The sequence below is a fragment of the Notolabrus celidotus genome, chromosome 19 (genome assembly GCF_009762535.1).
Source record: "Notolabrus celidotus isolate fNotCel1 chromosome 19, fNotCel1.pri, whole genome shotgun sequence".
Lineage (NCBI taxonomy): Eukaryota > Metazoa > Chordata > Actinopteri > Labriformes > Labridae > Notolabrus > Notolabrus celidotus.
This window is the reverse complement of record NC_048290.1, coordinates 26248717-26263195: the sequence shown is the minus strand read 5'-3', so window position 1 is coordinate 26263195 and position 14479 is coordinate 26248717. Positions and strand designations below refer to the sequence as shown.

The 14479-nt window shown below is 38.4% G+C and overlaps 2 protein-coding genes across 4 annotated transcripts in view; one reads left to right on the top strand and one right to left on the bottom strand.

The window, feature by feature from the left end:
• Window positions 1–543: 543 nt before the first annotated feature.
• On the bottom strand, window positions 544–3048 carry pus1 (pseudouridine synthase 1). Of its 3 annotated transcripts, none has more exons than XM_034710233.1 (6): window positions 2666–3048; window positions 2327–2549; window positions 2082–2219; window positions 1770–1872; window positions 874–1568; window positions 544–768 (listed from the first exon to the last, which is right to left on the bottom strand). In XM_034710233.1, exons 1-6 carry the CDS (start codon window positions 2731–2733, stop codon window positions 733–735), a joined length of 1263 nt encoding a protein of 420 aa, XP_034566124.1. In that variant the 5' UTR covers window positions 2734–3048; the 3' UTR covers window positions 544–732. The 3 variants fall into 3 exon arrangements, with proteins under 3 accessions (XP_034566124.1, XP_034566123.1, XP_034566125.1); XM_034710232.1 differs by having other exon boundaries at window positions 2327–2553; window positions 2670–3047; XM_034710234.1 differs by having other exon boundaries at window positions 2327–2527; window positions 2670–3046.
• Window positions 3049–9638: 6590 nt separating this feature from the next.
• Window positions 9639–14479, top strand: part of atp2a2b (ATPase sarcoplasmic/endoplasmic reticulum Ca2+ transporting 2b) — a 31732-nt gene continuing 26891 nt past the window's right edge. Inside the window, exons 1-3 of the mRNA XM_034709022.1 lie at window positions 9639–10284; window positions 11217–11234; window positions 11957–12039. Coding sequence (XP_034564913.1) covers window positions 10167–10284; window positions 11217–11234; window positions 11957–12039 — 219 coding nt within the window. The 5' untranslated portion in view covers window positions 9639–10166. The remainder of the gene's footprint in view (window positions 10285–11216; window positions 11235–11956; window positions 12040–14479) is intronic.

Below are 14479 nucleotides of genomic sequence, written 5' to 3'. Positions count from 1 at the left end.
TGTTTGTAACGCACTATTTTAAGATAATCATTTTGAGAGGGATACATAACGTTTAAGTTATCAACCTGTATGATTCAATAAAACTGATTCTGTTGTTTTGTAACTCTCTTGACTGCTGCTGGCATAAAAGCTACTGGACTGTTAAAACAGATCTTAACTTTCCTAGCCAAATTCATGCCAGTGAATGATCAGAATAGGGTTTTTTTTATGTCACTTGTGTCATTTCTTCAGTCTCTTGCTGCTGTTTTCTAAAAAGCAATCCAAGGTTTTGGTCAGATGTATCAATGATCTAATCAAAAACTGACATTGTTTCAAGATTTTAAAATACTGATATGCCAATTAAGTATCTGATGGCTGAGATTTTGTAAGGCATGGATTCCCATTTGTTATTGAAGATCTTGATTAGCATCCCATAATCTATATTTCAATTTGTATTCATTAATGGAAAGGGAGGATATTATTGTTCCCACTCTACATAGCAGTTATCTGTTTGTGTAGATATACATATATTAGTTTTATAAAAGGATAGACATGAAAAAAATATCAAGGTATAGAAAGAGAAAGGTCTTTATTAACATCTTTGTTTTTAACAAATATAAGAAAAGCAGAAGTTCATCCCACTCGAAAAGTAAATATTGGAAAATAAAATGTCAAACATAGAAACAAAAGCTTATTCCCAAAAGGAAATAATTTTTTGTTGAGAAAATGTCTTCTTTCAGCACGTAGGATGACTTAATCTGAGTCGTTTCCAATAATCTCTGCATTGTCCTGGGGGAAACATAATTCAGACAATGAATAAAACAAATTTAAATAATGAATTTTTGAAGTCAAACATCTAGTTTTGAAATAACAGTCTTTATAATGTCTAGATACCTTTTCTTTTTTCTGTTGAGTATCTGTAGCTGACGCTTCATAGTCGTGGATTGGAAGTGTGGCCATCCAGCTGAGCATGGAGCGCTCCTGACACTCCGTCTCCACAATGGAGGGGTAGATGTGAGCCTCCTTGAAGGCTTTGACCGCCTCCCCCTCGGTGTCCCACTCCAGCCGCTCATGCAGCCCATCCCCTCCAAACCGCTTATTGTACCGGTCAAAGTGAACCTTTTCAAGAACCAGGCCCAGCCCTGGAGCTTTGGGCACATCCACCTTTTCCTTTCCCCAGCTCCGCTCCATCACATCCTCCTTTGCGTAGCCCCTAATCACTGCGATCACCAGGCCGATCATTTTACGGATTTGGTGCAGCATAAAGCTCTGGCCTCGCACTGTGATCACAGCGAACTCTGTACTGCTGCACATAAATGGCTCTCCACAGGACATCTCCGTGATGTAGCGACGGGCACTGGGGTCGTTTGCTGCCTTCTGAGAGGTGAAGTTATGGAAGTTATGAGTACCTTTGTAAAAAGCAAACAGATGGTTCACCCTCTGAAGTGTCTCTGGCTCAACGCGAAAGCCTGTTATATCTGCTGTGTCATAGTCTTTGGGGGAAAAAGCCACTGTTGGAAGCATGTAGGTGTATGTGCGAGCATCACAGTTGTTTTTGGAGTTAAAACCCTGAGTCACCCTCTTGAGACCTGTTGAAAAAAAAGTGTAAACACTTACTTGTGGTAACATAAAATAAAAACTCAGCTCCAATCAATAAAACTTGAATATGGGGAACGGGTGGGGCTCATATTAATGAAATGCAAAGTTTAGATGAGTTTTCCCCTAATCTTTGACTTATTGTTAAAAATGTAATCAGGCAAATACTAAAAGCAAAATGAACATTTTCTCACCGATTACTCTGATCTGTGGCGGCAGATGCTCATTGATTTTAGCAACTGTGTCATCAATAAGTCGCAGCTTTAGTGACACCACTTGGCCCGCAGCAGACACACCCTTAAAAATGTAAGAAACAACACCAACACTGTTTTATGTAAGGACACACCAGTAACAATGCTGCGTGCAAACTCTTCTTTTAGTTTGTTACACACTATTACACCAATCTAAGTGACATGTAATACATAACCCTGCAACATCCAACCACATTGAATGCTTTGGTCTTCTTCAAAAGCTCCTTGTTGGCAAACTACTGTAAAAGCCCATACCTTATCTGTCCGGGCACATCTTTGAAAAGACATCTTCCTCATGTCTTCACCGTGATTTTCAGGAATGCATTCAGAAGTAACAAGTGCAGTGACCAGGGCATCTTCAATGGTCCTAAATTGAGAGTTTCCTGGATTTCTCTAAAACACAGAAAACGTGCATTATGTAAGTCTGAGGTTGCAAAACATAAGTAAACAAAGTGATGGTGAAAAACCTGAGAGAGGATTAAACCAGCTTCAGAGTTTACCTGCATGCCATAGTAGCCCTTTCCAGAGTATGCCAGGAGAAGGACTACTTTCTTTTTGGGATATTTCTTGTCATCATCAACTTGTTCCCCCTCTGTTTTTATTCTTTTCGAATCCTGCAGCCTCTCAGTAGAGTCTTCATTTTCTTCATTGGCTCTTTTCAGCAGCTTAGCTGACTGCTCGTCCTTGAGTGCCTCGGTCATCTTGTTTAGGAAAGATAAAAAAACACCTGTAAATACAACACGGCACATCCCCTGTTATCACTTACCCATACGGATTGCATGGATTAAAATACAACATACATCCCATTACCATAATGTCACATCTCATTTTCAAGTGTCCTACCTCTTCTCTGTAACGTCAGTCCAGGTTTCAGTAAGGCACTTAACAGTGATCCGGTTTTCAGCATGTCACGCCGAGCCTTCAGATCAACATCTCACTGCTAAATGATGCAAGCTGGTTCATTTAAACTACGGAAGCTAGCCCGCAGCAGAGCAGAAAATAGAGCTAAAACTAACTTTAAGAAATCTCTTCACGAAATATACAACCTCCTCAAAACTCAAGGAAGCCTTTAAAACTAAATCCTTACACACGAAGTGATATATTCCTATACTTTAAGTACAAAATGTAGCTATATAGACAGTTATTCTGTGGATACCGCAACATTTACACATGGCCAATGTCAACTTTGACCCCGGATGTAAAATATCGCGAGACTCGTTTAGTTCCGTCCTCTGTCTACGTCATAACCTGGTCATAATATGAACTCAACTCAACTTTATTTATACATCAGCTTTCATACATAAAATCATGCAGCCCAAAGTGCTTCACAGAATGACAGAGACAGAAATGGTAAAATTATAAAAGGCATGATTATAAATAAAATACCTAAAAACGAAATAAAATAAATTCTGTAAAATTAATAAAATAAGCAATAGTGGAAGAAAAGTTAAAAATAAGATAGTGTTAACAAGATTAGATGAATACAAGAAATAAATAGATAAATACATTATTAAATAAGATAAACATATGTTGATTCAAATACTAATGGTTAAAATAATAATAAAAAATAGAATAATAATAGTAATAATAAAAATGATAATGTAGTTCAGGGCTAAAAATGAATTACTTCAAATTAAAAGCTAGATTAAAGTCTTAAGTTTACTTTTAAAAACACCCAGAAAGCTCACTGTTTTAATATCCAGAGGCAGAGAGTTCCAAAGCTTAGGGGCTTGAAAAAAGAAAGCTCTCTGGCTAGAGCTTGTGTGAGACACACAAGGAACATCTATCATTAGATTTATCATTAATCATAACTCATCATTAGAATCCTTAAAAGGGACACATACAATTAAAGTTGACCTCTCTATGAAAATGCTAATACTCGTGTTCCTCTTGATTTTTGTGTTGACTTAGAACACATTATTAGGATTTAAGTATCTTAGTACACAGCCAATCATTTTTTTTTTGTCATATTAGCAAAAACACTGATCATTTCTAACATTATTGCATTCAGTTTCTTAATGAAATTAAGGACACATTAAACTACATAAGCTCAATATAATTTCTAGAAATTCAAAGAATCCCCAAATGCAGTGACATAGTTGTCCACTTGAAGGCAGTAAAACTTCAAAAATCAAAAACTTGTCCAGTTAGTTTGCATTTTTGAAGGAAAATGCATCCAACTGGTATTTAGGTTTGTGTTATTGTTACAGGTCCCAAGGATAAGACCATGTAGGCAATTAATAATAATGCTGAATTCCATCTCTGATCCCGGGCAACACTGTAAAACAGTGTAAAACAGTGTAAAACAAAGAATAGAGGCGGGACGTGGCACATTACAGGTTTATATTCGTAGACTGGACAGACTATTAATTGTGTTGTTTTAACTAACAATCTGACAGTAGAAAAATAAATGAAAAATAATAAAAATTTAAAAATAATACCCCACACCTGACCACACATTTGTGAGCGACACATTATCAATCTCATGTTGCTCCTAACAGTAACACCACATGCAACATATATGTTTGAGCTTGTAGGCTTTTATTTCTGTGTGGGTATTAGTTCCATAGAAGACTGTCCTTTATCACAATAAAATATGAATATAATATAAAATGTAATAATTTTGAATGATGTGGCCATGTAGCTGTAAACTCTGTGGGTGGATACTGAGTTCAAATTTAAGCAGCACTTTGGTAGAGAAGACGTGTTTGGGTCTCAAGTACCCCACAATAACAGGGAACACTGGTTGCTTTGAGGCCAAACCTTTAAAAATCGTATCCTGGCGTGACCTCAGAATGCGCACTTGCACTTTTTCATAAGCCCGTATAAGGTGATCAACTTGTTTTCTACGGTAATGTCCAAAGCCAAACATAGACATGCCACTGGAAAATGGGCCTGCGGTTGTCACTATCTAACATCATGCAAAGCATGTGCCTGTTTTGCTAACAAACGCTGGTAATGCGGGACCGTGGTGATACTAAATGTGTAACAGTGATTTTTCAAGGTTGGTTTCACAGCTGATGAGACTTAGGGTGAAAGGGTGCAAAGTTGTTGTTTTGTTTAAAACAACTGGGACATTGCTGGGAGATTTTCACATCATCAAAAATAAAGGGTGCTCAGATGTTGTAAAAAAGCCAAGTGTAAAGTTCAAATGACTTATGAGGCTCTCAACTTGGGGAATGACAAAAAGTGACTCCCATTGCAGTAAATAACGGTACGTTTGAGCCTGACCAGGGAGACACACTTATCAAGTCTTTTGAAACATAGCAAAAAGGTTTGTATCCCCTGGAGTCAGACATAAACAAAGCCAACATTGATTTTGTCCTCAGTGTCTCAAGATATTTCGTTTCAAGACTGATAGAAAGGAATGAGCACCACCGATCAGACTGCAACCATGGATTCTCAAATCTCCCAAGACAGTGCATCGTCCTCAAGGTGAGCATAAAAAAGCAGTCAATACAGACCCAAACCTGTCTGCAGGTCTCTCTCTCATCTGTAAATCTTACAAAGTGCAAGCTGGACACATTTTTCTTTGAAGGAAACAGCCAGAGCTCTTTGGATGAGGCTCCAACTCTCTGCCTCTGCTGCCCCCACATATAACAGAAAAATAATGAATTAAAAACCATCCTCACTGTCAGCAGAGAAATCCACAGCTGTTGGAGCTCTTGCTCTGCTGGCTCAGTTATATAATCTGCCAAATAAAATAAATATCACATATTTTTCAAATGTGAAAAGGAATGTCTTCATTTGAAACCACAAAAACACTGTTACCTATGATGCTAATAACTTTAATTAAGAGGGAGAAAACACTGAGATCTTCTTTCTGATATTTTTCATGTATTTCCTTTTTAAAAACAATTTTATTCTCTTAAACAGCAGTGATTTAGTTCTACAGGAAAGTCAGTGATGTCAAGCGTGAAAGTGTCTCGTGATTTGTTTAATCCCTACAAACTAAGGATTAGGGATGCTTGCTGGTCTGCTTGGAGGAAACGTTTGTGTTATGTGTTTTACTTGAAACACTGAGATTTGGTTCTCAAAATGGATCCATCCTGTAACCATACATGATAGTTATCCAACTGTAAATTAATCAAACTGCAATGATAGAAGAGGCGTTTGGTTGTGAATTATGGCTGTTTAGTAACCCACAGTGCATACAGAATTCATACAGATTTTGCAGTAGTTATTTCGATAAAGTTAAAGCATATGAACCATGATATTGTTTTTTTATAAGCAAACTTCATTTTTTGGGTCCTGTGTCTCCATGTAGATATGCACATTATGATGTGCGCATACCTGTGAATAAGGCTTAACAACTAGTCATCTATAGTCACATAAAACAAACCCACCTTCATATAAGAGTGGTGATTTGTTGTTTTTATTAGCATTACAATGCAAAAGAGTTACAAATAAATACATACACAGTGGAATTTCAGTTAGGTGAACAATCCATGAAAGCTGCTCTCACTGTCTGCACTTCAAAACTCCACTGTTTGTATTTCTGATCACTTGCTTAAAGATGTTTTATTTTATTTCAACTTGGATCAGGTTTTACCCACTTATACAATTTGTCTGCACAGTGTTTCCCCGTCACTGAGCATGAGTCTGATCGTGGGAGCACACATTAATCACAGTGTCCAAAAATAACTTGGTGATAGACAGGAGATACTGTGGGCTGCAAAAGACAGAAACCATCTCACACAGGAGCTGTCTCATCATTTTTAGGCATTTTGATTTTATCTGTTTAAAGGATTCATTTAGTTATCTGTGAGTTCAGCATTACAGCAAAGTGACCTCGGCACCAGTTCACACTCTTGCCTTGTGTATGTAGTGTTTTGTGTTCCTGTGAAATGTCTCACTGCAAAAGGTTAGATATATCACTGCCAGTTTGAATGCATGGTGCCATTTTAAGACATAGACATTCCAAGTCCACTTTACAAGATAAATTACTCCTAAAACTTTAATGAAAGGCAGAAAACAAATGATAAAATCCCTTTTTTATCACTTATACTGTGTCAGTATAACTGAGTCTTCTCAAACAGCTCCTTAGTAGTAACAACATAAGACAAGAAGAAGAATATCTGACCTGTGGACTTGTGTGATAGACTTCGATGAATCAAAAGTGTTTTTTTTTTAATTATTATTATTATCTAACCGTCAAGTACTTGAAACTAAAAATATGGTGAACAGTCAAGGGCTGATAAGAAGATTATCTATTTGAAGAGTGTAATTTATTTTAAAACGCTGACATTTTGAAGCAGCATCTAATACAAGAGTTTTTTTAAACCTGGGCAGGTGTTTAAATATTGTGCTGAATTTTAAACCTTAAATGTAGGGACAACGACTTTACATCATAGACGCACATTTACTTCTGTTGTAGAGAGAGAGAGAGAGAGAGAGAGAGAGAGAGAGAGAGAGAGAGAGAGAGAGAGAGAGAGAGAGAGAGAGAGAGAGAGAAGAATTGTGGAAGAATTCTACATGTTCAAAGAAAAACTTTAAATAACGCCTGCCGAGCAGAACTGGGACGTTTCTCATTACTGTTAAACATTCATAAAGCGGCAATCAAATTTTAGACACATCTAAATTTAAGCCCAAAAGACTCACTTCAATTTAAAGCACTAAAAACCCCAAGAGCTGAACCCTGAAAACTGTCCCCTTAGTCAGCTGGTGAGGAAGCTAATCAGCCAGACCCCCATCAGCACTGATCCAAAACACAACCAAATTAAACTCATCATGAAGCGATCCAAAGATCTGTATGTAGAACAAAGACCCAAAGTAGAATGAATTGTTATTTGACCCTAAACCGTGATTATAAATGATCTGAATATCTGTACAGTGTCAGAGATACAAAACAACGACGTATCCTGACCAAATACAGGCTTAGTGACCACCAGCTAGCTGTAGGGACAGGGAGACACAGACAGACATGGCTGCCCAGAGAGGAGCGTCTATGTGCTCACTGCTCCACAGTGGACATAGAGACAGAGATCTCCACTGCAGCAAGTTCTCTTTGCTAAGAGATTCCCACTACAGGGAAATTACGACAATAGTAACAAACTTCCCAACATTAACCCCAGAAGAGAAACTGTCAGTTCTCCTGGGGGAAGGGTCAGCAGCTCCTCTGGCTGCTAAATATGTGTCTGCCTGTCACAGCCTGAGGGACACACCATCCCATAATATCTGATTTTAGCTGAAGGTTTTATGAGCATACTGCATCAAGTGAGGACATTGAGATGTGTTGTATGGGTGACATCATTGTTTATTAATGCCTATAAAATATGTAATGTATATAATCAGTGGTGGACAAGGTACACAGCTTCATTACTGAAGTCAAAGTATAGATCCTCCAGGTCAAATATTACTCCAATACAAGTGAAAGTTGTCCTGTCTGATTATTACTTGAGTTAAAGTACTGAAGTACTTGCTTTTAAAAATACTTAAGTATTCAAAGTACTTCTTAAAATATCTCAAAACATTGTATTTTCACAAAGCATGAGCACAGTCAAGAATACATAGGAGTATATTCTGTTACATTATGTTTATTTAGAAACCATTACTTGAAATCTTTAAAAACTAAATCCTGGAATAAAAACAGAAACTAAGTTACTCTAAGCACAGACAACTTAGTTTGAAATGTTCATCTGGAATAAAACAAAGGTTACGTAGCTCAACACGCTTTCTCAGGTTGGACAGTGAATGTTTGTATGTTTGGACAGAGTGGGAAACAGGGAGAACATTTCAAACAACAAGTATCATTCTTCATTTCAAAAACCTCTAACACGGGCTGAAGATATGGACATGGGTGCTCAGGTGGAGCATTATAGCCATCATTACCACCTCTACATGAACTGCCTGATCTGAGTGAAATCTGCTCTGTGTTTGCTCCACGTTCAACCATGGAGACACAGGATATACAGGTACGACTAAACCACTGAGACAAACAGAACTACACAAACACAGTTTACTGTCTTAGGATTTCGGAAAAGAGAAGGAAATTCATGAGCTGACTTCAAAGCTAAAGTAGTGAGTAACTAGAGCACTGATAGAAATGTAGTTGAGTAAAAAGTGCAATAATTGTCTTCTGAATGTAGTGGAGTAAAAGTAATAAGTATCCCCAAAATATAATACTCAAGTAAAGTACAGATACTCAAAAAATTTACTTAAGTACTGTACTCAAGTAAAAACTGTATATAATATGAAATATATAATATGTAATTTATATATATGTAATGTATATGTGTATGAATCTTATGTGCTTTGGCAACAACATGTCTTTGTTAATGCCAATAAAGCAAATTGAATTGAAATTGAGAGAGAGAGAGAGAGAGAGAGAGAGAGAGAGAGAGAGAGAGAGAGAGAGAGAGAGAGAGAGAGAGAGAGAGAGAGAGAGAGAGAGATTCATCCTTTTATTTTTATTATTTCTTATTATTTCTTTTTCTCTTTTTCTTTTTTCTTTTTATGGTGATAATAATAATAATGATAATTATTATTATGATTATTGTTTTTGTTGTTATTTTATTAAATCAATTAACGTTTATAATGATCTATCATTTTTTAAATATATATTGTATATTTTGTTTCAGACTTTTGTTTTTGATCTAGCTTTGATGGGATAATATATTATATTGTTTATATATGTATGTGTATTATTTGATGCGATTTATGATTAATGTTATTATCATTGTTAGAGAGAGAGAGAGAGAGAGAGAGAGAGAGAGAGAGAGAGAGAGAGAGAGAGAGAGAGAGAGAGAGAGAGAGAGAGTGGGACTTCCGGTTTGTCCAGCCAATGGGCTGATTCCACATGCGGACAGCGAACGCCGCATTCGACACACGCGAGAACTGCAGCGGACAAACGCGATCGGTGCCGATGAGGACGCCAGTGATTCCGCAACACACAGCAGAGTGAAGGGAACTGAGCTGTAACTCAGCCACATGTTTAAATTATCGCATTGGACCAATTTATTCAGGAACTCGTTCTCTTTCAGGACGTCACTAGAATACCCACACGACACCGGAATGTTAGTATGAATCGTTTGTTCAAGGTCTGACTGGAAAGCTAGCGGAGCTCAACCGGCGAATTGAAGCGGATTCAGAAGAGCAGTTAGCTAGCTGTAGCCTGTTAGCTCTCCGTTAGCCCAGGAGCCGCTAACCCTTCCACTCACCCAGGCACCTGCACGCCTGTGAAACACATAATTAACCGGTAACAGTGTACACAGTGAGGCCTCGCCCTGACACTTACAGGTATTTGTATTTTTGAGTGCGGGAGTGACACACGAGGGAGGAGAGAACCGTGACAGGTCGAGGTTGGGACCAGCAGCGCTGTCCTCAAGTGGCCGTTCAACCATGGACAACGCACACACAAAGACGGTGGAAGAAGTTTACAGCTTTTTTAACGTGAACGAGAGCACGGGCTTGAGTTTAGAGGAAGTGAAGAAACAACGGGAACGATTCGGAGCAAACGGTAAGGAGCTGAGTGACTGAAGCACGTCGCCTCACTGTGCCGGTGTCATGGCCCGTAGTGACTCCTGGTTTATTGTAACGGGCAGAAAAGGAAAAGTGTTGACGTCACGATCTGTAGTGGACAAAGTCACATATCTGTGGCACATTATCAGAGATGACTCATTGTGATGATGATGATCTGCAGCGACAGTGCTGTAAACTTTACGCACAGACTAATATGCTGGCACGTAAATTTCCAATGTGGACAGATAATGTTAAAACAGAGCTTTGTAGAGCTTCCTCTTTACACTGCCCATGAGTGGTGCAGTTACAGTTAAAAGCTACAATGAAAAAGCTTCAGGTAGCATTTAATGATGCATATCGAATTTTCCTTAAACTACTAAGATGGATCAGTGCAAGTTTTATGTTTGTATCAAATAATGTCCCTACGTTTCATGCTGTACTGAGAAATCTGATGTATAAATGTATGTGTCACTTAGCTGATTCAGACATTTTAAGGGAGATCACTCAGCCCACATTAAGTGGCACAAGGTATTTTCATGCTTTTGGAAACATTGGAACAAATGCCTTTTTATGCTTTAATCAAAATCAATGTGTAAATTGTTGTCATATGATCTTTTTATTTCTTGCTGGACATATATTTGACTTGTTTAAAGTCTTTTATATTACTCTTGTGCTGATATGGACCTATGGGTCTGAAATAAAATCTATCTATCTATCTATCTATCTATCTATCTATCTGTCTATCTGTCTATCTGTATGTTGAATTACTGGAAAGTCATTTCTGGGACTCCTCACTTGGCTGATATCAAAACATACTCCTTTTTTTTTACACTGCTACTGCTCCAGTACTGTGCTCTTACATTTGACAAGTACTGAAATTAACTGCTTGTTCATCTCTCCTGTTTGCGGTCTGAATGGTCTGATCTGCAGAGCTGCCAGCTGAGGAGGGTGAGTGGACCTCTGAAATAATGCACGATTTCCTAATCCTGTTTGATTATAATGAAAGGGAAATAGTTCATACTAGGGATGCACGATGTTGAGTTTTTTGCTGATATTTTACAACTCATTTAGCCGATTAACGATATTTTTTTCCGCACACCTAATTGCAGAGATCAACAATCCTCTTCTGTATTGGAGTTAGCGTACAGTATTATGATGATACTCTTATCACATTTGTTATGTAATATTCATTTCTTGTGCAAAATAAGAAAAATACTTAATCCTTAAAACTGCATATTTATTTCTGAAAAGTGCGTTCATATAAAAAGATACATCCTACTTAAAACTTGGATGATGCTCTCCCTGAGACAATCATAACAAAACCCACAACCAGGGCAAATTTGACCGATTTCACATTTGACATAGTAAGTAAACCTAACCTCTGTTCACAGGGAACATGTGAAAAGTGTAACTGTAAAGCAATTAAATCAAACCGTTTACTCTTTGATGGTAAATGTGTCTAAATTATTCAGCTACATGTACCTTACTGACTGCTGACTGAATTCAAATTTAACTTCAAACATGAGCCCAACATGTATGCAGCAGCCCATTAGTGTATCGGTTCATTATATCGGCGGATATTGGCGTGTTGGCCGATGTTCGATAGTTCATTTGCCGATAATACTGTGCACTCCTCCCTTCATGCATTTTAACCTACCTCTTGTTTTCAGGTAAATCTCTATGGGAACTAGTCATTGAACAGTTTGAAGATTTGCTCGTGAGGATCCTTTTACTTGCTGCCTGCATATCTTTTGTAAGTAACTAAAGTCACTACATATGAATCTTTGAACTTTACTTTTTTCTTTAATGAATAAAATGTGAGTTATAGATTGAAGTTCTACGAGCCACCCCTTTAGAAATGTTATGAAGTCAAGTCAACTTTATTTATATAGCGCATTTAAAAACAACCAGTGTTGGCCAAAGTGCTTTACAAGGTAAAAAGTACATAAAGACAACAATAAACAACACAACATATCGGGGTATTCATGTCCTCCTCACGAGGAGAAGATGGGTCTTCAGCAAAGATTTAAAACATTCAACAGTGGGGGCCAGTCGAAAATGCAGTGGCAAGCCATTTCAGAGCGTGGGGGCCGCTGCTGCAAAGGCTCGGTGGCCCCGGGTTTTAAGTTGAGTTTTAGGCACATCCAGGAGAAGCTGGTTTGTTGACCTCAGTGCTCGAGCTGGGTTGTGAACATAAAGGATATCGGCCAAGTAGGATGGCGCCAATCCATTTAGGGTCTTGTATGTTAACAGTGCAATTTCAAAATCAATCCTGTGATGGACTGGGAGCCAGTGGTATGAAGATGAGAAGCAGTCAGTGGCTGTTGTTCCGCCTGAAGAGGTGTGCATAACACTTAACTTATGATTAAGTTGAAATGAGATCGGGTGTTTTAGAGAGCCTAATTCCCCACTGTGATCTCGAATACAACAGTCACTTTGTAGTCACCATCATTTCACACCACTCTTTTAGTGAAACATTGCTATTCATCTTCACAACCATGTTTAATTTACTATCTTTGCACAAATGCATCATCTCAAGTGTCTGCTCAGACTGATTCAGTGCAGATCAGAGTTTAGGAAGCATGCTATTCAGAGTGGAGAAGGCTGCCAGAATCTATCCAGTGACACAACACAGAAGACGATGAAGATTTAAAGCTTTTTCAGAAGACATAGAACATTCCGAAGGTTAACAAAGAAGAACAATACCCCCCTCCCCCATCCCATTCTACAAACAAAAAAACAAGACGAAACAAACAAAAAAAAACAGAAAAACAAACAATCAAACAAACAGAAACAAAACACACACCTCTTCTGTGTAGCACTCTAAATTACATATTGCTATGGTCATCATTTTGTGCAATTATATTGTGTAATTAAAGGGCAAAGGCATTGAGGTGTCATGTGGGTCTTCTAAGAGCCGTGATGTAGTCCAGGAAGGGCTGCCATATCTGTTTGAACCTCGTTGTTTTGCCCAACAACTCGTATCTGATCCTCTCCATATATAAGGTACTGGAGAATTCTGTAAGCCAGGCCTCACAGCAGGGCGGTCCCTCCTTGTTCCAAACTTTTTCGAATCATTTTCTTTTTGCAATTACCATTCCATACTGAATTGAGGAGGTTTTCAAATGGCTTAGAGCTTCCAGCTGTTGCAACCAGCCGAGAATGGCTGTTTCTGGGTTTGAAGGAACGTTATAGCCATAAACCTCAGAGTAGCAAAGAAAGATTTCTGACCAAAACTTACGGAGCTTCGCACAGAACCAAATCATATGGGCCAAGTTACCATCAGTGTGTTTACAGTTAATGCAGAGAGGTGATGAAGATGGGTGAAAGGAATGTAGCTTTGCTGTATACATGCTTTTACAGCAGATCATAAGTCATTGCTGCCTCTTCTTGCCTGTTGTTTGACAGAGATCACGTCAATACATCAATAACCAACAATTATGTAGTTAATGTGACTTAATGATGATATTGCACATTGCTGGACGAGGCAGCACATGTCCTGTTTTAGGCTATTCCAAAACAAAACGGACAGACACTTAGGAAGTCTGCATATCTCTCTCATGTTTTAGTTTCCTGTTGTCAACTCGCCTCCACGCTCTCCACACCCCTCTCTCTTAAATGCCCAGTGTTCTCTCTGTTAATGCGAGAACAACATGACAAGTTCAAAGACGGACAGGCATAACTTGTGCTAACTTGTGTTCTTGACACCAGCGAGCGTCGACCGCAGTGTAGTTTATGTGACACAGAGTTAGCTCAACCCTCTCTGCTCTCTCTCTCTACTTGGATTGGCTGTCAGCCTATTGTCTGTCATAACATCAGTCACAGAGGCATGATGATGACAGCCAGCTACAGTTACAAAGCTTATAAATCACTGCCTGTAGTCCATGGCTGGCACTCATTCCCACAAGCAAATGCAAAGGCATTTACTTTTCTTTTAACACAACAACATTTTGATTGCAGTTGAATATGATTATATTTGAAGATTAGATTCTGCGTTCAGTTACACAGCACTGATAGAGGCTGCATTGTTTAACAGACTGAGAATTGAATTTGATGTGTGATTGGCCATGCTTAAACAGGTTGGAGTAGAAGAAAGGAGGCCGTTGGCGTATCATTTGACACACTTCACTCCTGGCACAGATTCTAAAAGAGGGGAGAGCGGTTACTACTCTCTTACTCCCTCTGAAATGACT

What these genes read in the sequence shown, in the direction of transcription:
- pus1 (XM_034710233.1), bottom strand. Translation starts at nt 2,733, where the DNA reads ATGCTGAAAACCGGATCACTGTTAAGTGCCTTACTGAAACCTGGACTG. An exon ending in AGGGCTACTATGGCATGCAG is followed by an intron (nt 2,220 to 2,326) that starts GTAAACTCTGAA and finishes TCTGTGTTTTAG; the next exon opens with AGAAATCCAGGAAACTCTCA. An exon ending in GCCACAGATCAGAGTAATCG is followed by an intron (nt 1,569 to 1,769) that starts GTGAGAAAATGT and finishes TTTTTTCAACAG; the next exon opens with GTCTCAAGAGGGTGACTCAG.